Source organism: Sesamum indicum, linkage group LG1 (assembly GCF_026168435.1).
Source record: "Sesamum indicum cultivar Baizhima isolate 11 linkage group LG1, ASM2616843v1, whole genome shotgun sequence".
Lineage (NCBI taxonomy): Eukaryota > Viridiplantae > Streptophyta > Magnoliopsida > Lamiales > Pedaliaceae > Sesamum > Sesamum indicum.
Window position 1 is genome coordinate 15,969,673 of NC_142657.1, and position 27,181 is coordinate 15,996,853.

The 27,181-nt window shown below is 34.5% G+C and overlaps 3 protein-coding genes across 3 annotated transcripts; 2 read left to right on the top strand and 1 right to left on the bottom strand.

The window, feature by feature from the left end:
* Positions 1 to 1,217: 1,217 nt before the first annotated feature.
* Positions 1,218 to 8,479, top strand: LOC105163489 (WD-40 repeat-containing protein MSI4). Its single transcript, XM_020697431.2, has 15 exons — positions 1,218 to 1,470; positions 2,912 to 2,975; positions 3,857 to 3,943; positions 4,061 to 4,123; positions 4,716 to 4,781; positions 4,915 to 4,989; positions 5,232 to 5,307; positions 5,892 to 6,090; positions 6,319 to 6,400; positions 7,044 to 7,117; positions 7,257 to 7,368; positions 7,455 to 7,529; positions 7,660 to 7,739; positions 7,841 to 7,940; positions 8,219 to 8,479. Exons 1-15 carry the CDS (start codon positions 1,349 to 1,351, stop codon positions 8,315 to 8,317), a joined length of 1,374 nt encoding a protein of 457 aa, XP_020553090.1. The 5' UTR covers positions 1,218 to 1,348; the 3' UTR covers positions 8,318 to 8,479.
* A 1,674-nt stretch (positions 8,480 to 10,153) lies between these two features.
* Positions 10,154 to 14,306, top strand: LOC105163497 (transmembrane 9 superfamily member 7). Its single transcript, XM_011081865.3, has 7 exons — positions 10,154 to 10,344; positions 11,495 to 11,659; positions 11,771 to 11,880; positions 12,033 to 12,141; positions 12,226 to 12,338; positions 12,571 to 12,721; positions 12,810 to 14,306. The coding sequence occupies exons 1-7, from the start codon at positions 10,231 to 10,233 to the stop codon at positions 13,965 to 13,967; spliced, it is 1,920 nt and encodes a 639-aa protein (XP_011080167.1). The 5' UTR covers positions 10,154 to 10,230; the 3' UTR covers positions 13,968 to 14,306.
* A 1,945-nt stretch (positions 14,307 to 16,251) lies between these two features.
* On the bottom strand, positions 16,252 to 23,014 carry LOC105163507 (beta-galactosidase). Its single transcript, XM_011081877.3, has 19 exons — positions 22,480 to 23,014; positions 22,206 to 22,301; positions 21,983 to 22,095; positions 21,811 to 21,877; positions 21,590 to 21,682; positions 21,309 to 21,452; positions 20,803 to 20,891; positions 20,575 to 20,680; positions 20,403 to 20,490; positions 19,576 to 19,694; positions 19,324 to 19,488; positions 19,063 to 19,235; positions 18,835 to 18,944; positions 18,474 to 18,583; positions 18,246 to 18,356; positions 18,060 to 18,170; positions 17,310 to 17,515; positions 16,888 to 17,224; positions 16,252 to 16,812 (listed from the first exon to the last, which is right to left on the bottom strand). Exons 1-19 carry the CDS (start codon positions 22,657 to 22,659, stop codon positions 16,702 to 16,704), a joined length of 2,529 nt encoding a protein of 842 aa, XP_011080179.1. The 5' UTR covers positions 22,660 to 23,014; the 3' UTR covers positions 16,252 to 16,701.
* Between the last annotated feature and the right edge of the window lie 4,167 nt (positions 23,015 to 27,181).

Below are 27,181 nucleotides of genomic sequence, written 5' to 3' on the forward strand. Positions count from 1 at the left end.
CCGACACCATTCTCAATTTCTTGTAGAAGCATCTTTTCACTAAAAGAAATAAGGTGAATTTTTTTACTCCCTTATCTGGTTTCTTATATAGACGATGTTTTTTGTGCTTAATTATGAATTTATCTCATATATGTTGCAAGTGTTTTCATTATTTTTTTTATCCAATATTTTTTTCTACACAATATTATTATTATTTTTTTTAAAAAAGAGAGAGATACTGCACAGGATAGAGTTATAAAACTCATCCATCCATATAGAAATAAAAATTTTCCAAATAGAGGAAAGAATATATCCAATTTTGGGATTTAAGTGCTGCATATATCCATAGGGATGAAATTTTTTGAGATACATTAATTGACAATATTGACATTATTGCGTTTGTACCCTTTGACCAATCAATTCCCTATAATTAAAAATAAAAAATAAAAGTGAGGTACTATTATTACAATTACAATAATAATTATATACTACTAATCAATATCATATAATTATATCAAATTAACCCTTAATAGGTAAAATTATGCATTTTATTAGGACATATGAATTCGTGGCTTCATGCTTTTGTTGGCGCGTCATTCTCGTTATATGGGATGAAATCAAGAAGCATTAAAATGACATCTGAATTGTGATTTAGTAATTATTAAAATATTCAAAATGGGAATGCACCAATTATGATAATATCACAAACTCAAATGTTTGACTAAAATATGAAAAAGGTAGATGTAAATAATCCTATTAAATTTTCATCCACTCCTCTCTCTCTCTCTTTGAGTAAAAGTGAAATCTCAATTGAATTTTTATACTAACTAGAAATATTGTGGAGCTCTGGTCAAAATTATTCTCCCAAACAAATTAAAAAATGACTATTGTCCATTAATTCATTCTTTAATTTCTTATTTAGAAAAAGAGCAAATTGTAATAAGTATTTATATCCAAGTGCATTGTGTATTAAGTATCTGAATAATTATTATGTATTCAATTTATAAGGTTAATTATATTTAAATTTTATTTAAAAATATAAAATTATATTTTATTCTAAAGAATTTTGAATTTATAATTATATTATTTTTAAAAAATATTTGTTTATATTTTACCACTGTCTATTAAGATTTGAACGAAAAATATTAATATCAATAAAAAATTTAAATTAAATAATTTTTTGATTTTATTTAATTTATATATTGGACGCCGGGTGTTGCATCTGTGTAAATTGACAGGACACGAGGCAGCAGAGTAGGAGTAGCATCCCCCAGCCTCCTGCGCTCTCTTCAGCCCATTAAACCGCAAATTAAAGCGGCAAAACCCAGAACACGCACAATACACAGTAGGCGGCAGGAAGAGAGGAAAGATGAAGGACAAGCCAGCAGAGCGCGCAGTGGAGGAGCGCTACACACAATGGAAGTCGCTAGTGCCAGTGCTCTACGACTGGCTTGCCAATCACAACCTCGTTTGGCCTTCCCTCTCTTGCAGGTACTCTGTTTGCCTGTTCAATTTTAAATGCTTCTAGGGTTTTGTTTTGTTTTGGCTGCGGTGTGTTGTTTGTGGTCTTATTTCTGTTTTGGGAGCTTTGGTGGTTGTCTGTGTGTTGCGTTTTTGGCTGATTCTTTTTTGATTTGTTTGGGGGTGTTGTTGGAAGTTGTCGAAATGTATCAGGAAATCTTTGTTTATGAGTGCATGGGGGGGTTTTGCTTGACGCTCTTAGTTGATGATGGTGCTGTGGAGTTGCTTCACCGTGTGGTGTTATGTTTATGTTTATTTGCGGTTTTGATTTCACCTTTTTCCGTTGAAAATTGTCAGGATGCATGGGAATTTTTTAATTGAAAAATGCATGATGTTCTGAGTTTTTTTGTTTGAGCGTCTTGAATGATGGTTACTCGTGGCTGTAACTTGGTCCATTATAATTACTGGTGTAAATCAACACTAAGATTTGGTTATCTTCCATCCGGCAAAATGCTACTTTTGATGCCACCTTGATCTACAAAACACATGTTAGAGGAGTTGAGTTTCCTGTGAAACCCCTCCTACGGGTGAATTAGAATAAGATTGAAGTGGTGAAATCGACTTTAGGGAGCTGGAAAATCTTCCTGTTTTGGACTATAGAAAGACATACCTCAATGTCCTGCAGTTGTGCCTTCCATATCAGAGTTTAAGCTGTAGGAGAGTCTTCCCAGTTTTGGCATGTTTCGGCGACTGTGGGATGATCTAGGGGAAGTGCATTATGAGTTGTGGGATAAGATTTTTGGGTTCAACAACTATTCGACAAATATCGGCCTCCCTGAGATTTGTCGGGTTAATCAATTATCTGACAAATAATCAACTCCATGCTGTCAAGTTCGGATAGGTCACCAGCTCTTTACCTTGTTATAAATGTCAAATAATAATGCCAAAACACCGTTCAGGACACAACTTGGCTGTGGAGTATCATTTTGGCTTGAGTGGCTTATGGTTGAGCATTTCCACGCTCCATCAGTTTGGCACTTTCCTGATCCAAGTACTTAGGGCCTGTGGTAGTGGCATCAATACTCTGTAGATAGTACATTTTGTGTTTTTATGTAAATGCATGTCTTTTCACTGAGTCATGCTTTTAACCTTTGTTTCTGAATGTTTACATTTTGTTGGTATTTTCCTGAAAATTATGAAATTCTGACGAAAATTCTTGATTTACCAATCCGCGAGTTCTGGATTTTGTATGATATACATAATAAATATTGGCTGCATTATGTTGTGTTCGATAGTCATAAATGCATGGAATATCCAGGTGTGCGAAATACACACATTATTTGCTAATAAATTGGCCAGTTTTGGTTGCATTGTGGAGAGGAAAAATAAAGATACAAAAAAATCTCACCGTAATTGAACATTATTACATTGTATTTTCACATATTCACTTTTCAGTTTTCCCTCGTCTCAGGTGGGGACCACAAGTGGAGCAAGCAACTTACAAGAATCGCCAGCGTCTATACCTTTCTGAACAGGTAGAATTCAGATTGTTTACAATGATATTCAGGATTAATATCTATTATTGAGGCAGTTAAATATTCTTGACCTACCAAAAAGAGAGAAGAATCCTGTTATGAGCCTTTATGGCTATTGTGTATGTTGGACATGTATTATGCATGATGAGGAGTCATGTTTGGATTTTAGTTGTTCAGAGAAAAGGACAAACACAAACTCATATTGGCTGGAGTTATGCAAGTTATATCCCCTTTTGACTTTGCATATTCTCATTGCTTTATCTCAACATCTGCTTCAAGAAAGTGACCTTGAAAGTGAGTTCGTAAATTCTCAAAGACATGTTTGGCATTTATGTTATATGTTGGTCGGAACTGCTTCCTTGAGATATGCAATAAGTTTAACAAAACTTGGATGGTAGACAACTTTCCAAGAACTTATTGTTCATCGAACAAAGTTCGATGGGTAGAGGTGGAGCTTTGACCAGTGTCAGTGTTTGTTATGAGAGGTTGTATTGTGTTCCTGGAGAAAAAGAAACTGTGATAAGATAGCATGAGCGAAACTCTACGACGGTAAATACATCCTTGTCTTCTTCATCCTCCTAAACAGCTATGCAAAACAGATTTTGTCGTTTTGGTAATATATTACTTCCTCTTGCTTTCCCTTCCTCCCATCTCTTGATTGAGCATAACCAGAGTCTATTTGTTGCATTTAAGTCCAAAAAAACTAAATGTGTGTGCATGAGGTATTCATGGACTTCCATTTTAGCAATTGCAGTTTGCTTTAGGTGTGTGGATGAGTATGCTGGAGCTATTAGTGCATGTTCTTTTCCTAGCTGTGTGGCCTCAATTGTTAAATCCTGATTATCTCTATGCCTGTTTCTAATGCTCTTTTCCTCATGTAGACGGATGGCAGTGTTCCAAATACACTTGTCATAGCAAATGTTGAAGTTGTCAAGAGTAGGGTGGCAGCAGCAGAGCACATAGCACAGGTGATTTGATCCGACAAAAGTTTAATGCATGTTGTCTCGGAGGTGATACTGCTATCTATTTATGCCAGTATTGATGCAAGTTTCTTGTATCCCCTATTTTGCTTGTCAATATTTCAGTTCAATGAAGAATCACGTTCGCCTTTCGTGAAGAAGAGCAAGACCATCATACATCCTGGCGAGGTATCTTGGATGTTTCAAATCATTGTTTGTTTAAACGTATTCGTAGGGACTGTCAACATTTGTCTATGTACTAATTTATTTTGGTTTGATCATGTTAGGCTTCGGGTGCAAATATGTTGAAAATCATACTGTTGGTTATCTATCAAATAGACTGGTGATTGATGTGATATTGTAGCCTTCTGTTTCACATTGAAAACCATAATTAATTTTCATATGAGGTAAAATGAATATACCTGGTCAGAATCAGCACATGCACCTACTCCAGCTGTGGTTCCAACGGATTTCTTTGCCATGCAAATTGAATATGCCTCTATTTTTTCCCCTCTGGTCTTATATAGGAAACTCGCCTTTTCATGGTTCCATCTCGTGGTTTCCTTTTGGTTATCTTGTCAAGATTTCTGCGTTGCATCTGGACATCTTAGTATATATTATCTACTGTAGGCTCATGGAAATGTTAATGCACTCTCTCTAACCCTGAAATAGGGAGCAAGATGGGCACCTCTGTGAAGTATGTCTCAAAGAATGATGAACGGCCCAAACAGAAAAGAAATGGAATCATGGAATGTCTGTTAACATGTGGTTTTTGTTGCAGGTGAATCGAATCAGGGAACTTCCGCAAAATAGCAACATTGTGGCCACTCACACTGACAGTCCTGATGTAAGCATTTATGGTTATGCATGGCCTCCATTCTGTCAATCTTCCATGTAGATATGCTGTGTTCTTTCTCTTGGTTTTGTATTCAAAATTCAGCATATAATTGATATGGCTTAATTCTTTGAATTGGGGTTAGGTCCTCATCTGGGATGTTGAGAGTCAATCTAATCGCCAACCTGTTTTAGGTGCCACACCATCTCGGCCTGATCTGGTATGCTCTCAAAGAAACAGTGATATTGTAGTTGTGACTTTTCAGGTTTTCCACCCACTTGATGCATGTCTATATTGCGGCTTCTTAACTGTTATTCTATGTTGAAGCATTAACGTTCAACCAGGGTAGATGCTGAAGTTTGCATTATGAAATTGAAATTTTTTGTCTTTCATTTTTTCTCCAAGAAGCCAGCTAGCAATTTTCTTTGATGAACTTATAACTTAATGCCAATTATATTGCAGGTACTAACTGGACATCAAGACAATGCTGAATTTGCACTAGCCATGTGTCCTACAGAACCCTTTGTGCTCTCTGGAGGTAAACAAAAAGTTCCCTCTTAAATCCCCCCCCCCCCCCTCTTTGTGTTGGTGTGTACTTGCAGATTTCATGAAATGTGTTTATTATGAGTTAATCATACTTCAAAGAATATGTAAACATAATTGATGATTTGATTAATTTACATGCTCCTGATAATATTGACTGTTGGATACGGCATATGTGCATGTGGTTCGGAAAGATGATTCTACCTAATTGATGCGATGAGAGTTGACTCAGATGTGGAAGATGATCTCTCGATGGACAGCTTTAAAACCTGATGTGGTTCCTAATATATTCAACTCTAAACATGAATTAGGCTGTAACTGGTACTGTTTAAACTCATTCAAAGAGTATTTATTTTGTGTAAAGCACTGATTTGGTTGCTTTTTTTGTTGGGGACACTGTTAGTCATTTCGCTAGGTAATTATATTCTGTCTCCATTACTTTCATTGGATACTCTTAGTGGGCCATCGCATTGCGCATTCAATTCAACTATCTCATTCTTTAGCTTGTCTTTCCATCTATCTTTTATTCACTTGTGGAGAAATTCCTAGTTCATCACGTTAACCATGAAAGACTGGCAGGCAAGGACAAGTCTGTGGTTTTGTGGAGCATCCACGACCATATATCATCTTTGGCAGCAGATCAGGGAGCTCAAAAGTCACCAGGATCTAAGGGTGGTGCAGTCAATGGCAAACCTGCAGATGGCTCCACTGTTCAAGCTCGAGGGGTTTTCCAGGGGCATGAGGATACTGTTGAAGATGTCCAGTTTAACCCATCAAGGTAGTGATCTGTTATTGATTTTGAGACGGAAATTATACTATCTTTGTGCTGAATCATCACTCGTGCTATCTGAACATTAGCTAAGACTGGAGATGATGAGACATGATATTTTGGAAGTTCCATACCTTAAATGCTGAAGAATCTTGTTTTCAAGTGTCTAAATCTTCTTTTTGATGAAGCATCTGTAGTATGAAGTATTTACTTTTGCTTCTTTAACTTGTTATATAGCGCACAGGAGTTCTGTAGTGTTGGTGATGATTCTTGCCTTATACTGTGGGATGCAAGAACTGGCTTGTCCCCTGTTGTTAAGGTTAATTTCTAACTTGGCTCTTCATCAATTTCAGGGCATTATTTTTACCCCTAAATGCTCATGGAAAACTAACATTATAAGTTTTATTTGGTGTCTTCCTATGATACTAATGCGTGTTCTATGTTTCTAAATGATGCTTTGCTTCAAGTAAAACTCTGGCAAGATGCTTTGACCTTCTGCATTTTGTTGTCCTTATGTTATTCCGTCTCTTGCAATGTTTTCTTTAGTTTTTCATTATTGTTTATTTATCAATACGTGTGAGGGGTTACAATAACTACCTGTGGTTGACAAAATGTAAATTGACTAAAATACCCAAGCATATTTATTCTTATACAAACTGGACCATTTCGCTAAATTTTTCTATCAATAATATTTTATTCATGCACATTTAAAATTGAGAAAAGTTGTTTAAGAAAATATCGGTTTGATTGATTTTTTATTTTAAAATTTTCTCTTTCATATAATTAAATAAAGATAATAAAAAATTTAAATTATGCACAATCATTGAGTGTGCTCCGGTAGCTAGTCCTCAATTAAGTTGTAGTTGCTTATCTAACTTCTGACTATTGCATCCACTAATTTTGAATCAGGTGTATCATTGTGTAGATGTATCCTCTGATTTGCTTTGTTTTGGCTAGCACAGGTTGAGAAGGCTCATAATGCTGATCTTCATTGTGTTGATTGGAATCCGAATGATGTGAATCTAATTTTGACAGGGTACCTTTCTTTTTTCCCAGTATAAAAGTGTGAGATCATCACATCAATGAATTATTCTTACAGCAGTCTCTGTTTGATTTGATTGAATTTTCTTGCCTGGTGTCCTATCTGGTGACTGAATGTCCGCTGCTTCTTTTAGATCTGCCGATAATTCCGTTCGCATGTATGACCGTCGAAATCTTACTTCTGGGGGAGTTGGATCCCCTGTTCACATATTTGAAGGGCATACTGCTGCTGTGCTGTGCGTTCAGGTAATGGCGCCTGGTCACATGTACTTGCCAATTGATATTGTAGTTCTGTTTTAGTTAGCAACGAATATTGACGTATTATATTGCAGTGGTCACCAGCTAAAGCATCTGTATTCGGCAGTGCTGCAGAGGATGGTCTCTTGAATATCTGGGATCACGGAAAGGTGAAAGCTTGACTATTTCTATGACTTTCTTTACTTCTGTCTCTATAGTGTTGAAAATGTTTCTGTGTAATATTGTTTACTTGATGATATATCTTCAGCTAATAATTTAACGAAATTGTCAATGACCCAGATTGGCAAGGTGGAGAATTATTCTGGAGCAGGAAATTCAATTTATCCCCCAGGCTTATTCTTCCGACATGCTGGGCATAGGTACTTCTTGATCATCTGTCATCTGTGGCATTTGCACTCACGGAAAACATCCTTTTGTTTCTTCTCCTTCTAAATAATGGCTGCTCTGAATAAAATCACAGGGATAAAGTGGTCGACTTTCACTGGAATGCGGCCGATCCATGGACAATCGTTAGTGTGTCTGAAGATGGAGAAAAGACTGGTGGGGGAGGTACCCTACAGGTAATAACTAGTTTTCTGGTATTTGATGCTCCAACCATTCCTCATGTCACTTGTAGTACTAGTGATGTATGTTTTGTTAGTAATACATGATTGTGGATAGATCTGCGATATACAAATGGTCATGGATACCTCTATGATGTGAAAATAACATAATCTTTGCTAGTATATACAGATTTATATGACCTGGCATATGTACACGTTCCCTTGATGTAAGGATTAGGGATGACTCTGCTATCTATTCTTGCTTAATGTATATCCCGGTCGGCCTGTTTGTGCAGATATGGCGAATGATCGACCTGATTTACCGGCCAGAAGAGGAGGTGGTGGCTGAGCTCGACAAGTTCAAGTCCCATCTGCTGACATGCTCTTCTTCTTGATTTTACATTTTGGAAGCTAGGAACCTTATGGTCCTCTTAAACCGTAAAGACCCCTATATATTCTAACATGAGGTTGATGCGCTTGTCCTCAAATGCTACTTATTGAATAGCTGTGTGTTCAGAAACCAGATAAACTATGCATCCTTCTCTTTCTTTGCTCTCTGTTCTTTGTTCCTCTTTCCGTGGGACATCTGCTCGCTTGGTGAATCCTTCTTTAATGTGCATTTTGTGCTCGTTAAAGAATGTCACTTTTGTGGTCCGGAACTTGGTCTAATCAAACCTTAGAAGAGTACTATTTTCATGTAGATTGGATCTATTATTTTAAATTTTCTCGCAGTTTTTAGTGTATTTTTAGAGTATATATATATATATATATATATATATATGAAACTTGCATAAAATATTTTTTTTAAATAAAATAAATAACATAATTTTTGTATATTAGATGAAATATAAGATAAAATATGATTTGTAACTTAAAAAAAAAATATTCGGTTGTGATGTGCGCTCTTGTTTCTACATGCATGGCAAGTTATATTGTTGTTAAAAACATCCCTTAGGTAGAAAAAGATATTTCTAGATTTGGTATAATTATAAATATTCTCTGTTAATTAGAAAGTCAACAATACTTTCGGTGGTTGATAAAATTATGTAATCTTGGATGAATGTTTGAAATCATTTCTCTAGTCCTTGATGTAATTTTTTTTAAGAAAAGTAAAATTATAATTGATACTTTTTAAAGGTATATTAGTTGGTTCATCACAAAAATGAATGGCAATTTAACGGAGGCCACAAAAATGAATGGTAATCTAATGGAGGCCACAAATTTAGCTAGTTGTTGAATTGCTCTTAAAATAAGGGATATTTTATGATTCTCAAACAATGAGGGTATTGTTGTAATTGTGTATTGAGCTACTTGTTGAACTGCTCTTAAAATAAAGGATATTTTGTGATTCTCAAATACTGAGGGTATTGTTGTAATTATGTTAAATATAAGGAAAATAAAAATGAGTGATATGGATGTTGTTAATGTCTTTCTTTTTCTTTTTATTTTATTAATAGGATAAATTATAATAAATTCTTTTAATTTTTAATAATTACAATTTTTTTTCGTTATTCGAGGATTCACTGATATCTCTTGTCTTAAACGAAATAAATGTTTACTTTATCATTGTTGATTTGTAAAAGAAAATTCCGACTAGTGTGGAATTTTCTTTTTAGTTAGTTCATGAAATTTCGATAAGTTAAAACGTAATTTAAATACGATTTAATTATTATAAAAAAAATAAACTACTCATAATAATATCAAAATTTAGTAATTAAATTACTCGGGCTTCAGCTTTTATTCCATTCAACTAAACTTCATTAAAGTTTAATTAAATTATTAATTTAACTTAAACTCAAACACACAAATTCAAACAAGTTGGAAAAATGTGCACTCAACTTGAATCGACATGTGAAAATCTATAAAAATTGTAAAAAATATCCCTAGTTTTATTTTTTCTTTTTCTTTTCCCCTATATTTATGGTGTTTTTTTATTTTTTAATTTTCGAAAAATAAAGATAGAAACAAATGTGTGTGTTCTTCAAAGTTCATAATATATTTGATTTTGCATTTTATATAAGTGGGAAATAGACAAATATAAGATAACAGATATAATTTTTTCCCCCTGAAGATATAAACAAATATTTGACATTTTTATTCTTTTTAGCCCTTTTTAGATAGAGAGAATACAAACAAACAAAAGCACGAGAAAAGCAAGTAAATCCATCCAGAAAGCGCGCTTTCTGAAACACGACTTCAAGTACTTGCCTTGTCGAATAAATAATCTGCCATCGCAGATTAAACAAACCTTTTTCCGCACCTTCCCTTTCTTTTCTTCTACTCAGTGTGGGGAAATCGGATCGAGAAAATGGGTCGTACATTAACGGGTCGGGTCTCCGCCATTGTTTTCTGCTTTCTTCTTGTTATCTCATCCGTGAACTCCTTCTACCTCCCCGGCGTTGCGCCTCGCGATTTTATGAGAGTACTGAGTTTTTTCTCTTGCTCTCTTAATTGTATAGTTTCTGATTCGGAGCTCAATGTAGCAATCTTTTTTAGCAGTGGATCTACGTGGTGCATTTGATTTCTCGGAGTTGGTTTTCTCACTTGATTGGATTTTTCTTGTTTTGGTTGTCGCTGAAGATCTGGGGTTTTATTCGTTACTTTAACTGGCGATTAAATCGATTCCGGGCTGATGCATTGCGTGTGAAATGGATTGAAATTTTTTTTTGTTTTCGGAATTTGATTTGTGGCATGTTTTGTAGTTTATTGGCATGTTGGAGTGCATTTTGATTATTTTTGAGACTATTAATCCAATATCAAATTTTAAGTTGGCGGCATTTTCAGTCTAGTAATAGTTGGTGCCACCGTTTGACATGATTAAATATAAGTGTCTTTTTGTTTTTTTTTTGGTTATACCTTCTATCTATTACTGTACACCTTCTGGGAAAAATGTGCAAGTTATAAGGATTTGCATTGTGCTACAAGATATTTGACTCGTGGTTATGCGAATGTCTGTTCTGTTTCATGATTATGAGTTGTAGTGCTTGACGTAGGGATGTGGGGATATCTCTGGCTCTCGTGTTTAAGCAAAGAGATGACAAAGATGAGATCAACTATTTGAGTACTGGTGTCAGAAAGTTACTTGAATTGGACAAGGATCCTATTCAAATACTGACTAAAGTTTTTTGTATGATCTTGCCATTCTTCATGAGCTACTTCATGTATATACTTCTTTAGTTCCGCTTTTGATAATTAAGAACAGACTTTTGTTGAACCAATGAAGATCTGTAACTCATTGATCAGGTAGGTGAAAATTCTACAAACCAAATGGTCTGAGGATTTTATCAAATCCCTGCACTTTATGACACTACATCTTTGTTCGAGAATGACCAACAGCAATATCATTATTTTTTCTAAATTTTATACGTTTAGATTTTCTCGTCAGATTTGGTATTATACTAGGAAGATGCATAGACATTAGACTGCGCTATTGGTGTAAATAGCTACTTGTCATTTATCTTTTTTTCTGCCGAGCCAAGTTTTCCTCTTCCTGAGATTGTAAGAGCTTATTTGGTTTATGCATCTTTTATTATTTGTCTCCACATGTAACTATTACTCTGCATTCTTAACAGGGCGATGAGCTTCAAGTCAAAGTGAACAAGCTTTCATCTACAAAGACACAACTTCCATATGACTTCTATTACTTGAAATACTGCAAACCGGAAAAAATCAAGAATGTTGCTGAAAACTTGGGAGAGGTCCTTCGGGGCGACCGTATAGAGAATTCAGTCTACACCGTGAGTATCCATGGCGACTTTATTAACTTTATGCCGCACAGACATTCCATTTGTTTCTTTCCTATTGCCGTATCCTTCCTTACATGAGTCTTTTTGGTGGGTTCATACTAGTTTCATATGAGGGATGAGCAATCCTGCATAGTGGGTTGCAAAGTTAGTCTGGATGCTCAAGCGGCAAAGGATTTTATAGAAAAAATTGATGATGAGTACAGAGTCAATATGTAAGCTGCTGAATCAAGTTCACTTTTATTATTACTGTGGATCACAGGCATTTTACATCATTACACCTCTGACGTTGTTCTGATGTTTGTGTTGTGCTATCATTTTATGTATGTAATACTTGAAGGTGCTAAACACCGGAAACTGCATGCAGGATTCTGGACAATCTTCCAGTAGCTGTACTTAGACAAAGGCGAGATGGAAGTCCATCAACAACTTATGAGCATGGTTTTCGAGTTGGATTCAAAGGAACTTATGCTGGGGTTGGTTGCAGTCTTTTCTTGCCTTTCTTTAGATTTTTAGTCTTCCACAATTGTTAAATAGATAACATGTACATTTTTTTGCAGAGCAAAGAGGAGAAATATTTTATCCATAATCACTTAAGCTTCAGAGTTATGTATCATAGAGATCCTGAAACAGATTCTGCTCGAATTGTTGGATTTGAAGTCTCTCCAATCAGGTTGGACGGTTTACGTTATTTGACTTCTGAAAGAATTACCATACTTTGCATTTAGTTTGCACATCATTAGATTATTGTTACGATTATTATTTTTTTCTTGTGTTATTAAAAATGAGAATAGAACTTCATTTTACTATTTAAAACCCTATATGTGATATCCTTGAGGGCGTTTGGGTTGTCACGGAGTTTATCTTTTCTGACTTGATGGGCGTTTCACCATAACTCTTTCCAGCATCAATCATGAGTACAAGGAGTGGGATGAAAAGAATCCAAAGGTGGCAACATGCAACACAAACACCAAAAATATAATCCAGGGAGGCGCTGTTCCACAGGAAGTGGATACTGACAAAGAGGTCATATTTACTTATGATGTTACTTTCAAGGTACTCTTTTTGCAACCTAGTTTTTGCTTGCCCTTTGCCCTATTGTTTTGTTTATTTTGCAAGAATTACACTACAATCTCTGTTGCAGGAAAGCGATATTAAGTGGGCATCACGGTGGGACACCTACCTCCTCATGAATGATGATCAAATTCACTGGTTTTCAATCATCAACTCTTTGATGATTGTTCTCTTCCTTTCTGGTATGGTTGCCATGATAATGATGAGAACTCTGTACAGAGATATTGCTAACTATAACCAATTGGAAACCCAAGATGAAGCTCAAGAAGAAACAGGATGGAAACTTGTCCATGGAGATGTTTTCAGAGCGCCTGTAAATTCTGGATTGCTGTGTGTTTATCTGGGAACTGGGGTTCAGATCTTTGGAATGACACTTGTGACAATGATCTTCGCATTGCTAGGTTTTCTCTCACCTTCCAACCGTGGGGGACTCATGACTGCCATGGTTCTGTTATGGGTTTTTATGGGCTTATTTGCTGGCTACTCTTCTGCTCGTCTGTACAAAATGTTCAAGGGTACAGAATGGAAGAGGAATACCTTAAAAACAGCTTTCATGTTCCCTGGTATTCTTTTTGCAGTCTTCTTTGTGCTGAATGCTCTAATTTGGGGTGAAAAATCATCTGGAGCTGTACCATTTGGAACAATGTTTGCTCTTGTGTGCCTATGGTTTGGAATATCAGTACCATTGGTATTTATTGGTAGTTATTTGGGTTTCAAAAAGCCTGTCGGTGAAGATCCTGTCAAGACCAATAAGATCCCTAGACAGATACCTGAACAGGCCTGGTATATGAAACCAGTATTCTCAATACTTATCGGTGGCATTCTTCCTTTTGGGGCTGTTTTCATTGAATTGTTCTTCATCCTGACCTCCATCTGGCTGAACCAGTTCTACTACATCTTCGGCTTCCTCTTCATAGTCTTTGTGATCTTGATAATCACATGTGCAGAGATCACAATCGTTCTTTGCTACTTCCAGTTGTGCAGTGAAGACTATAATTGGTGGTGGAGAGCTTACCTGACGGCTGGATCCTCCGCTTTATATCTCTTCTTCTACTCAATTTTCTACTTCTTCACCAAGCTGGAAATTACGAAACTGGTTTCTGGCATTTTGTACTTCGGATACATGTTGATTGCATCGTATGCTTTCTTTGTGTTGACTGGAACAATTGGCTTCTACGCTTGCTTCTGGTTTGTTCGGAAAATCTATTCCTCTGTGAAGATAGATTGATATGAAGCGAAGCGTAGTCGGATAATTTCATAGTAGATTCTCCAGAATGCCTTTCGGATGGATGGATTATAGAGAAGTCAAATCAGGTACCTCCATTTTTGCAGGATAAGAGCTGTAAACTGTGTAAAATTTTCCCCACCTGCGAAATCTTTTTCTAATTTTTTCTATTAGTGTAGCATGTATTTTACTCAGTTTTGATTTTGTTCACATCAATATAATTTTCCTGGACCATAAGATCTAGAAGAGTTTCTGATAGAAGACAGAGAGACAAATCATAGTTGTATTGAAACCTTTCTCCCAGATCATCACCAATCCAATTGTAGCTTTAATTGATGCTGATATTCTCATGTATCCGTTTATTTTAATCTTTTTTCATACTAGTCTTATTTTTTGCCCCCTTTAACTGCGGAGCATTCGATGCGCATGTCCATATTTTAAATTTGAGTAGATTTTCTTTATTAAATGAAACAAGATGAGTATATAATGAATGAATAACTGATCAAAGTTGATAAAATTAAGTGCGTGCGTATGAATAAAAATTTATTGGTAACTGCTAACTATGATTAGTCTATGGAAGGAATAAGTATTTGTGAGAACATTTTAGTACATGCATTATGTCAATTAAGTGCTTGTTTGGTTGGGTGAAAAATCAATATATAAGGAAAAGTTAAAGTAAAAAGCGGTGTATATGAAGTTTGATCTTTCATTAAAGAGAATAGATGTAGGATAATAAAAATAGGTATATATGAAATTCCTTTAGAGCTTGATTTTGTTTCCACCCAATTTAATTAAATAAGTCCTAAAGGTCAAAATAGTCCTTTGGCTAAGTTTATAAGCTTTTGAAAATATTTTATAAGATGTTTGAAAATTTATAAACTTTTTAAAATTATTTCATATTTTTTTTTTCTCAAATCTTAAAATAAAGTGGATTGGATTTATAAGTTCTTTAAAAGAAAATTAATTTCACCCAGCTTTTTTAGAATCATCTTACAAATTATAAGTTCTTTAGCGTTTTATTTTTACACTTCATATAATTATATAATTGACGTTTTTCCCTCAAAGCAAAATTATCTATTTATATGATTTAAATTCTAATAGTTTGATGGTTTTTCTAGCCATTATTAGAGTATAAAGAACTTATTATGCCAAGATCATAACATGTTTTCAGCTCTCACTTTTTATTTAATCAAACATTTTAAAAGCTTACTTTTAAAATAAAATTTATGTCTTTAAACTCTTAAAAATCTCATAAGATATAGGAGCTTATTTTTGTTTCAAATAAGTTTAGCTAAACACGCTCTTACTCTATCAACTATATATATAATTTCCCTTCAATTCTCCGTTTCATTCTCTTGCTAATAAAACACACGCACATATTTGAGTTCGAATTCTTTATTTGAGGTATTCAAACTAAATAGTTTAAAATAAAAGAACAATACTCATTTTTCTTGAGGTATTGACATATAAAGCATATTCTTCTTCTTGTTTGATCCATACTATTATTAATAATTTTTAAAATTTTCTGTAACTTAAAATTGTGCTAGTATGATATTAACTTATTTATTTTCTATTACAAAATAAAGGGAAAATGCTAATCATAGTAAAATTACAAAAATCAATATTTGTTTTTCAATTTATTTTTTTCATGCAAAACATAAAAAAATATTTTGAGATTTACGCCCATCCAATCAATACCAAATAACTTAAAAAAAAAATTATTATTATTCTTTCTGCTTCCCCTCTCCCTTTCCTCTCGTTGAAACAAACAAAGCCTAGAATAATTATAATAAGGGTCCTTTTCTTAATAAATAGCATAAACAAAAGGATCTCTTGAGGGGTAAAAGCAATGTGGTATTGACTGGACCTTATATCTAAATACTGTACTTTTTTTCATTAATTAAAATGCCTATCTTGATTGAAAGGGGGAATTAAATGGTCCCTTTTGTAAGTTATTATAATAAATAGTTTGGTAAAAATTAATTCCACCCAAAAAGATCCAAAATTTCAGCTCTAAGTATAGTGTCCTGTGTACTGAAACTTCCTCAGTCATCAAAATCAATCAGTTTCATAGCTTTACACCACCTCTCATTGGTACTACGCCGTCATTTTTTACTTAATTGTTGCAATTGAATTGCTCATCACTGCACCAAGGAACAAAATTTGGAATGTAGGCAATAGTTAATGGCAAGTAAATACAGACAGTAAACTAACTGTTCATTTGCTGTCTCAAAGTACTGATCTTCTTACCACAGAAGTTAGCTTGTCAAACCAGAGAATAAAGGGCTTGATCAAATAGATCTTGCTGTATTAGTACACCCATAAAGCATTTTCTTACAAATGGTGAAGCAATGGAAGTGATTGCTTTCTTGACATGAAAAATAGAAATTAAAATCTTGCAAGCCAACAGCTTGAATCCTTTGTTGTAACGACTGGAGCCGAACACACATGGACTCATTTTATCGTCTCAATGTGCATTCTAACTCGACCAAAGACTTATCATCTTAAAATTGCAGGACGAATAGGGACAACATAGGCTAGTTCTATGTACATATAATCATCTTCAAGGCTTTGGACTTGATGGTGTGTTGCATATATGTACAACTTCACCAGAGCAAAGCCCAAAAGAAACAATTGATCTGTACGATATCTAACATAAGAAAACAACAAGCACATGTATCAAAGACAAAGGTAATCAGAAGATTTCTATTCCTAGGCAACATATGTTGTCTGTTCATTAACTGCAAATGGCCTCCACGGAGAGTTTCTTCATAACACTCGGACATGGATCTCCTCCAAAGATTTCAGGTGTCACGGGTACCGTGCAAGATTGTTGCCCAATGCAATACTGCAACAAGAGATAACAGTGAAGTTAGACCTTGAATCCAGAAGAAGTAAATTTTGAGGAAGGATGGCAAAATACCCTCTCAAAAACATCGTATGAATGAAATGCATGACAACTTCCCTCCTGGAAGTTACCACAGGAACCCTGTGGAGTCCCAAAACTAGCGAATTTGATTGATGAAATCTTTTGACCAGCAGCACACGAGAGGTGAGCTTTAGGCCTTAACGGTTTGTTGACTTTCCCAGATGCTTGCAACTGCCAATTCACTAAGGTTGGCTGCCACTCGTATATATCTGCACACACACTCGCTACTTCCCGTTTTACCAGAGAGATTCCATAAGGATTTCCTCCCCATTCTTCGAGTACAACCAACAGATTTCCCGTCGGACGGAGCCACGAACGTGGAACATGATACCTGAGCAGTATGGTTTCTGGTTAAAAAATGTCATATTTCATATCCAAGACGAAAATGTTGAAGCGGGGGAGAGTTTTTGTTTTACCATCTCTGAGAGGCTTTACCGCAGTTGCTTAGGCATTTCTTCTCATTGAACCAACCAGCATAGTTGCAGGCACCACAGTTTCCAGATGCTTTATACTCATTCCAATATCGTCCAATGCTTTGGCCATTTATCCACACTTGACCTTTACTCATGGTATCCATATCTAAAGCCAACGGCTCATTTCCACTTGGGGCGTTGAAAGTAGTCTGAAAATTAAGTGGAAACATAAAGCAGGTTAACGTTAGCTTTTACTCTTAACAAAAGCAATTATAGACTATCACAATATTTTGGGTGAGGCAAAACGTGCAGATACAAGTTGAGTTCAGATGTGTTACCTATTCATTTACTTAAAAGAGTAGTAATTCATCATCCAACAGTATTTACACCATTTGAGAAGATTTAAGAAGCATTTGAACCAGGTTGATCAGTAGTTTCAGTCATTTTCTTCTGTCATATCACATACTACTATTTTTTATGGAATCTGAAACTCGATAGGCAGTTGTTCTCATATAACATATATTCTTTTTCTTTTCCAGGGGTTGAACATATGTCAAACATGGCAAGTAGTCCAAATATCAACGCCTAAAATAGGAGAAAGCTAAAAGAATAAAGGCAAAAAGAAAAAGTTGAACAAACATTTTCTTGCTAGACATTTGGATTCGTCTGTGAGCAATCAACCCTCCTTAATTAGAACAAACCTACTTTCTGTATCTACATCTGAGTGCCGAATTCTCTAATTGAGCTACTCACCTTGTACCATGTCAATGGTTGTCTTTGAGCTATGTAGGAACCTTCAACCCATTCAACAGAAGAGCTTCCGCTGAGTGAATGAAGACTCAGAGATTCTCCCTTTAGACCAACCTGTTTGGAACCAAGTAGCACCACCATTAAAAAAGGAACTTTTACAATGAGAGGTTTTGAATGTTCACAAACTACCTTGTAAGTCCATTTTTGCCATGTTAAGTCTCTTTTCCCCTCGTTCAGACCACTGAGGGAAACTGGACCGAGGACACCGGCATTCCATGTTTCAAAATGCGGGCCAACATTCTAAGTTCATGCACAAGAAAGAAATATTGGAAGTGAATATCGTAACTAAATTATTCTTCTGTAAGAAAGATGGCTGTGCATGTGGAATTTGTGTAGAGAAAGGAAAAGAGAACAAACCGGGAGACCAACGGCAATGCTGAGCAGGGAAATCTTGTTAACTCCAGCTCTGAGATTCACACTTTTGCTAAAAGTTACTTTTGGGCTTTCTAGACTTCCATAGGCAGTTCCTGCAAGAAATTCATACATATATTGGTGTATTTTAAGTAGTACAATCATGGGACAAACATAAACATCAGTTTTAACACCTAGCTCACCCTCTGAAGGGATCATGAAAATGTGGGAACATGAAGATAAGATCTAAATATCAGGGCATTCAATTGGCTCATCCACCATATAATGATGAATCAAGAGAAGAGCTCCCTGCTCTCTATCAAACTAGATAAATTTCTTGAAAATCAGTGCAAATTGGACTACCCACCTGACAACTGCCCATTGATGAAGACGTGCAAAGCATGGCCTGCAGAAAAGACTGTAAGAACAGGCCACTTCCCTCCTCTTAGAAATCCTTCTCTAGGATCAATCTTCACACTGAATCATGCAAGAAAAGTCAGGAGAGGGAAAATAATATATGACTTGTTTCACGGCTATAATTTCATGCAGTAATGTTGAGATGCATATGATCTCAAAAAGTTACAAATATACTTACTCTGTTGTATACCACAAATAATCAGTGTTGTCTCTGGTTGTATTAATCTGCTCTCGCAATCCAACCATTGTAAACGAGTTGTCCTCATATGACATCAATTCTTCATTGTATGACTGCCAAGCAAATCCTTTGCTAACAGGGGTCATCTTCATTTGTGCACTTTGAGCACCAATCTTCACATGACAATTCAGATGGATATTAGTTACAGTTTCCACGACTGACTATATGTGTTGCGAAAAACTTAAGAATGTTCTGTCTTACCCTTGCTGTATTGTAAACCGTGTTCTTGCAATCAGGAAGGATGCTGATAGACCAAGGAGGCAAGTTGTAATGCATATTCCAAAAAGAGACCTTTGCAAATGAATGCTGATTGTAGTTTGCAAGAAAAGCAGCACAAGATCCAGATCTTGATTTGAAAACATGAGCCTGTATGGGTGAGAATGAATATGTGGTTTAAGGTTCATTTGCATCGTATCGAAGTGTAAGTATAACAGAACAGAAACCACTCCCAACCTCCTGATAGTTTCCAAGTGACATAACAGTGGGATCTCCAGATACTAAAGCTGGCTCACAGAGCTTTATTGCTCTGTGCAGATCTTTCAGATGTCCCCATTTCGGTTGCCTCAATAGTCCTACATGAAAAAGAAGATGTTATTACTTTAGCTCATTTCCTTTGGAAAAATGATGCTATGCATGCTTCGAATTAAACATGATCCCATGGAGATACCAGCATGATGAGTGCTATTGTATACGGCTTACAATGAATTTTAAATATACACAGGAAAGATTGGATGCTTAGGAAGGTATATAGAGAGAAGAACAATAATTACTAATTCCACACTGGGATAGTCGAAACTAGGTGATAAGGCCTTTTTGAAATCAACGTGATAGCATGGAATTTGGTTGTCTAGTGAAAACAAGTGCTGGTATGCAGCACGCAAATAAGTGCATGGCTTGTACCAACTTTTGCCTCAAAGTGTCAAACAAGACCTATATATCATGCATGATGATCACGGAGCATTAGAGTAGGGTGATATTTGTTAGTCAAATATCTTGTTGAGGGTCTCTTATTCGTTGTCAAATGAGACAGGTCGCACTCTGGAATGATGTGGCAAGCTACTTGTGCCAACCTGACAGTATTTGTATTTTTCTATTTTCCAAAAGGTCAAGCAATATATGTACCTATTAAACCATAACCAAGTGAACTCCCGCTCAACTGATTTTGAATTTACATATACTGGATATCACTATTGAAATTTTCAGTATCATGCATGGCTGCATGCCATACCAAAAGGAAATATATTTGACAAAAGCACTACTTAGGGGTCAAACGTACATACCATACTCATCAAGAGGTGCATCATAATCATAACTAGTTGCAATAAATGGACCACCAGCTGTTCTGCCAAAGTTTGTTCCTCCATGATACTGACCGAAAAAATATAGAAACTGTTCAGCAAAATCCATTACCGATTGTACTAAGCTAGCAAATTCCATTAACCGTGAATTTACCATATAATAGTTAATGAAAGAGCCCCCCTTCTGGATAAATCTTGCAACAGAGAACGCCAAATCTTCGGCTGGTCGGTAGGGAACTGGACCACCAAATTGAGTAAACCTGTACAAAACCATAAGAGAATACCCAGAAAATGAACACAAAAGGTCCGTCCTCCTGAACATGTGAAGATAATGAAATTTCATCACACAACATGTCATCACAAGACCAGTTCCAGTATTTACCATCCAGTCCAGGCTTCAGTCCACATCTTCGGTTTATAAGCCTTATTGGGAGAGAAGTAATCGCAATAGAAACCATTGCAGGTATTAATCTGCATGATAAAAGCACATGTCACAGGTGGGCACCACTAATAATAATTGCATAATAATATCTTCTAAAAGGAATAAGACTTCTCACTAGAGAAATTAAAACCCAGAGAACTGCAAAAAAGAATCTGAGATGCAAGCTTAATGCGTTGAGTGGAAATTGAAAGCTGAAGCATGACATATTTTTAACAAATAGGGATGTGTAATAATTTTGTCAGAGGGCAAGATTCAGAGGTCTCTGGCTATTTAGTTCAGACAAAGCAAAAACAGAATGAGGAAGGCAAGCCATGTGCATGGGTGACAAGATTTCAAATATTTTGATAACCATAGATGTGGACAGGACACTATACCATAAGAACCCCACTATTAGACCAAGGAACAGAACATGAATATTCAGCTTTGGTTAAAGCAGCAATACTTACAATTGGATCAGGGGCATCATCCTGTTTGCACATGATCCAGGGAACACCAGTGCCAAGATCCACAGCCATTTTGGCGGCCCATTCGCTATAAGCTCGTCCAGGTGCACCAAGCTCATATTCCATGGGTCCATACTCATTCTCAATCTATCACATGAGGAAATAGTAAAATTTCAGTTTGCTTCCCTTTTTTTTCTGGATGCCTTGAGGATGTAGTAAAAGCACTGGCTTATACTGATCCAGACAAGGTAAAAAAGAATAAAACAGAGAGCAATTTTTACTACCTGCGACAATATGATTGGACCACCTTGAGTTTCATACAACCTTTCAGCTTTCATCATATTCACAATCTTGGTTGTGAACTTTTGCATTGCAGCCTTTTGATAAAGCATTTCAGACACCAAAAAGTTGAAGCACAGGTTATATGCCAAATTAGCTCATGGACCATAACAAAAAGAAAGAAACTGAAATTTGAACTCATATGCCAAAACATCAGTTGCCTGACCTTAAAAGGCCCATTATTTGTCCTGAAACTAATGCCTGGAACATACTTCAGCCAAACTGGGAAACCCCTGAAATTGAAACAATAAAATGCTCAGTATTGGATCACTGTCAAAAGTAGAGTGACTAGAGTCTTCTGCTCATAGAAAATTCTCTTGCATTTTTTAACGTATTACCCAAAGTTCCATTCAGCACAAGCATAGGGACCAATTCTGAGGTTAACATAAAGCCCTGCTTGATGCACCAGCTTAATAAACTTCACCAAGTCATACCTGCCCTCAAAGTAATACTGCAAAAACCAAAAACCAAATATTACTTCAGCCACAGAAAAACATATATAGGTAAACAAGGAGACAGAGGAGTTCTAATACCCAAAAATAAATGAAAAACACCACTAACCTTTCCAGGTTCAGGTTCATGCCCATTCCAAAAAACATAAGTCTGAATTACATCCAAGCCACCTTCTTTTGCCTTCTGAATAAGATCTGGCCACATCTAGAATAACCCCCAGAAAAAAGGTGTAAGAAAACAAAAGAGAAAGTAAAGAAAAATCACCCCATTTTCTTTAAAGACATAATACACTTTACCAAAGCAGGAAACTGAGAAGTTCAAAGAGGGATAAAACAAAAAGACCCCATTGCCATACATGAACTACGTTTAGCACTAAATATACCTCAGGTGTGCTCCTGGGATAGTGAATGGATCCAGAAATAAGAATCCTCCTCTGCCCATTAACAGAAATGGCCTTATGGTCATATGAAACAGAAGCTTCCCCCCAAGAAACCCATGAACTCAACAAAACCAACATCACAACCAAAAATGCGTTACACATTGCAATCTTCCAACCCATCATGTCAAATCCCTCTTCAAGAATCTAGCTTTAAGAAAACAATGCCCCTTTTTTCACCAGCCCACTTATATTTTCTTGGTTTCTTCTTCCTCTCCTCCACCTTTTTTTATTACTTCTTCTTAGTTACACTGGCAAATGGTAACAAAAGATACAGACTTTAAGAACACAGAGTCAAGAAAATAAGGCAAACAGCAGTTAGGCCATGCCTTGAGTTCTTTCTTGTTTTTCTTTTTCTATAATAAATGTGTGTGTGTGAGAAACTTCACACCCAGTGAACGTGCTTGTGTGTGTATTATCAATTTTGTGTTGTGTGTAGTAGAGTAGTGGTGAATGTGGGAATTTGAAACTTGCAAGACTTTGGAGCTTTTGCAGCTGCTTTTAAAGAGTGAAAAATGGCAAGTTTAGAAAAGTGATTGTGGGCCCCTTCTACCCCTTTGGCCCCCACAAAATGGGACCCACTTTACAAATTCATCTTTTATTTTTTCAAGAAATTCTTTTCCATTAGAGATTTTGTTGGAATGGCTGATAAAATGAACAAGAATGGTTTAAAGGCCTGTTTGGCTATTTCTAAAAAGCTGTTTCCAAAAGCGCTTCGTGCACAAAGATTGTGTCTACGGTCAATCCCAATAAGTTGGTCCGACTCTCCATAAGTTATGTTTGCTTGCTCCTGTTTTCTCATCCCCAAACGCGGTCTCAAGCGTTATCATCATTCTTTGAAAATTCAGCAGTTATGATTGGGCCGTGTTCTGACGCGCCATTACAGCCCGTGTGAAGGCATCATCATCATAATTAATCTTAAATTTCTGATTACCAATTAATTAAATGTGGTTTTGTTGCTTTTCATTTGTCAATTAATGACTAATCACTTTTTCCAAGAATTTGAAATCATGTATTTGTCTTGTGCTAGGGTTAAAACTGTCCTTTCATTTTTTTTTATTTTTTATTTAAGAGTTTATTACAACAAGATTCCTTAATATTTATCATAATTATAAATATCAACCAATATCTACGATCATCTAACAAATTCCTTTACAATAAGCTGTCATAAGGGGCACTTGTTAGATGGTTATTAATTTTAGAGGGGTACTTAGTATTTTTTAAAATAACGATGATGTATTTGTAATTATAAAAAATTTTAGAAGAGTTGGCTGTAATTTATTTCTAATCTTAATTTCTTTAAATTGAATTAATGCTATAAATATAACTAAATTAGGATTAGGTAATCGATGTTAAGTCCTTTTCTTTTATTAGTTAATTAGAACCCTAACAATAATTTCCCCCCTTTTTTATGGGCATGAACCCTAGTTAGTTTGAGAGTCGCCATCGCTATTTCATCACACACTAATAATAATATTTATAAATTAAGCGCTATAAGTTAAAATCATTGAAAACAATTACGTACCATTTTGACTAAGGTACGACCCTCATTTTCCATATATATGATTAAGATACATTTTATTTGAAAGAAACTATACACACGTTTTGTGAAAAATTCAGTACATACATATAGAAAAAGAATTATTAATTTGGTAAAGGGATATCGACACTTCCTGCGATCATCTCATACACTAAATTTCTTTATAGTAATTGGATATATATAAAAAAAAACTCGTAAAATATTATTGCCACGCTATAATATATTTTTAAAATTAATAAAATTTCATATATATATCAAACTATTGCAGAATGTTAATATAATTATCCCTTTTTTTGTTATTTTTTTTGTATTTATGAATATTTAGGAATAATCTTTAATTATTATTGTAAACTTATAGTAGATAACATCACACGTTGATAAGATTCAAATTCATGACCTTATGGCTATCGAATTTTCAATTTATCAATTAAACGAGGTCTTGTTACCATAATAATAATAATAAATACTAAACCCCACAAAAAGCAAATTAAACTCTTTGGTTTTTGAGATATATCATTTTATTTGTAAAATTAAATTTTTTATTTTGACAACACTAAATAATTCTAAAAGAAGATGCATTATCTACCGTTATTTTTGTTTTAATTTTTAAATAAATTATATAAATATTTTAATAAATAAAATCTGTGTGATATAATTATAATCCATTTACTTATAAATATAAAAATAACAATAAATTAGTTTTGCATCTCAAATTTGTGCAACCCATCCCTCGCCCACTACTACCCTAATTGCATGATTGCATGCACCCACCCCTATCCCATCTTCTAATTAATTAATAATAGTAATAATCATATCATACCATATAATTTTAACAACCAAATCAAGAATGTCTATAATTTTAATTAATCCTCTAATATTAGTTGTTAATAGTAACATCCCCTATATAGAAAAAATTAAATTAAATTCAATTCAATAATAGACCCCCTATGATGTTATGGCTGACTAACTACTATAATAATCAATAAAGATTTGACCTTAATTATTGAATGGGCGCGGAGGTGAAATTTTTATTCAATTTTAATAATTGAGTCCAATTATTTTCCAAGAAATACATTCAAATAATTTAATAAATAGGAGGAAAAAAATTTATTACCTGAGTTGTTGCTAGAAACATGTACAAGAAAACATTTTTGAATAATTTGCGGAAATTATGGATAATATATATAAAAAAAATTATTTTAGATAAGTAGTGATTTTTTTTATTAAAAAAAATTATTATTTTATTTTGCATGCAACGTCGTCAGTGCATGCATGATGGAATGAAAGTCAACATGTTAGCTGTTTCAGATTATGACTTAGAACTTGCCTTATATTATATTAGTGAAATTACACTTTTAGTCCCTTAAAAAAAAGGGACTTCAATACTTTTATTTTTTTTAATGATTTTTTTAAAATAATCCCCAAATTCAAAAAAAAATTAATACATTTAGTCCTATAATTTATAAAATTTTTAAAATAATCTCAAAATATGTGCCATGTCCAAATTTTAATTAAAAAAAATAAATGGCAAGTATATAATTATATAATCCCATAATAATTAATATTATTGAGAATTTCGGAGAAAGTATATGTGTTCACACTAAGATCATCTGAGATTCTCAATTATATAAATACCACAAACAATTGATATTAAAATACTAAAATTGTTACTATTAAAATGTACGTTAGTAACAATTTTATTTTGCTACTATATCAATATAGTGACAATTATTATATTGATCATCATTAAATTATTATTATTATTATTATTATATATCTCTTACCATAACGACAACTTTATACATAATTCTTCTAATAATAATGATACGTTTTGCACGATTAATGCTACTAATAAAACCGTGTGAAGATTGTGACAGAACAAAAAAATATCATTCAATATGTACATATTAATTAGTAATAATTTTCATCGTAAATTTTCTGTCAATTTCTTAAAATTGTACCTAATACTCTCGGAGTTTGTTTCCATCCAACAGTTATAGACCCATATGTAAAAGTTATGAAATTTGCTAATATTAGCAAAAAAAATTGAATAAAAAACATATTTAGCCCAAATTTGATTTGTATTGTTATTTATTATGATTTAATAATTAATCTTTATAACTATATGGCATAATTAAATATAGCTGGATGTAATGGAATCAAGCTGTTTTCCCAACAAACAAGGTAGTCATGGGACACATAATGTGTACAATGTTGCTTTCATGGTCAATAGTGTTATAATGGACTTAATTTCGTGTGAGTCCTAAAATTCCATGCCATCCAAGTTAAGCAAAAATTGCAATAATTGTGTGTGAATTGATGTGAAATTAATATATTTGAGATCAAGTTGAGAAAAAGAATATTGGCCATCTTCTTGCATGAGTGTTCGAATACATAACATGGGCACATCACATTATTTGATATTGTTGTAGGAACGAGGCTATTTTCACATTGAATAAAGATGAGAAATTTGAACAGCATATAAACATCAACTCTTGTCTTCTTAACTAGATGTATTGTTGGAAAAAAATTGTCGAGTTTTGATCAAAATATACAATACCTCACGTAATAGCGTATCATCACATTAAATAAAGTGCATGCCTAATAAAAAAAATTATTTATTTCTGAATTTTTCTTTTTCTGGAAATTTATATAATATAAAGAGTTTATGGGTAGCAAGGAATGTGTGGTGAATGCCCACAAGAGAACCTTTTAGCCCCACAGCTTATCATTTTCAATTATCACAGCTGTTCAACAAACTATGCACACAGACATGAAATGAAAGCTATCTATCTTTCTTCTCAAGGATTATGAAATTTTTCTGATTATCAAAGCAAGAAGATTCTTTTCAACTGTGTGATTAGATCAACTTGAGGCCTTCTTGATTACTTCAACTTATCTCCTAAAAACATTATTACTTTGTTTTAGTTAGTATAATTATTCGTTAATCGTAATGAAATTCGAGAATTTGCCACAAATGTAATGTATTTTCTCGATCACCATAAAACCCTGTAAAATATTCAAAAAATAAATGTTGGTATGCTTCTTTTTCTTTTCTTGTATACAAACAATTTTATACATCATCATTACAACCATAATTAGAAAGAT

What these genes read in the sequence shown, in the direction of transcription:
- LOC105163497 (XM_011081865.3), top strand. Translation starts at nt 10,231, where the DNA reads ATGGGTCGTACATTAACGGGTCGGGTCTCCGCCATTGTTTTCTGCTTT. An exon ending in TAGAGAATTCAGTCTACACC is followed by an intron (nt 11,660 to 11,770) that starts GTGAGTATCCAT and finishes GGTTCATACTAG; the next exon opens with TTTCATATGAGGGATGAGCA. An exon ending in GATGAGTACAGAGTCAATAT is followed by an intron (nt 11,881 to 12,032) that starts GTAAGCTGCTGA and finishes AACTGCATGCAG; the next exon opens with GATTCTGGACAATCTTCCAG.
- LOC105163507 (XM_011081877.3), bottom strand. Translation starts at nt 22,659, where the DNA reads ATGATGGGTTGGAAGATTGCAATGTGTAACGCATTTTTGGTTGTGATG. An exon ending in ATGATGCCCCTGATCCAATT is followed by an intron (nt 20,892 to 21,308) that starts GTAAGTATTGCT and finishes TTTATCATGCAG; the next exon opens with ATTAATACCTGCAATGGTTT. An exon ending in TGCACCTCTTGATGAGTATG is followed by an intron (nt 19,695 to 20,402) that starts GTATGTACGTTT and finishes TTTTTCATGTAG; the next exon opens with GACTATTGAGGCAACCGAAA.
- LOC105163489 (XM_020697431.2), top strand. Translation starts at nt 1,349, where the DNA reads ATGAAGGACAAGCCAGCAGAGCGCGCAGTGGAGGAGCGCTACACACAA. An exon ending in CTCACACTGACAGTCCTGAT is followed by an intron (nt 4,782 to 4,914) that starts GTAAGCATTTAT and finishes AATTGGGGTTAG; the next exon opens with GTCCTCATCTGGGATGTTGA. An exon ending in GTCCAGTTTAACCCATCAAG is followed by an intron (nt 6,091 to 6,318) that starts GTAGTGATCTGT and finishes CTTGTTATATAG; the next exon opens with CGCACAGGAGTTCTGTAGTG.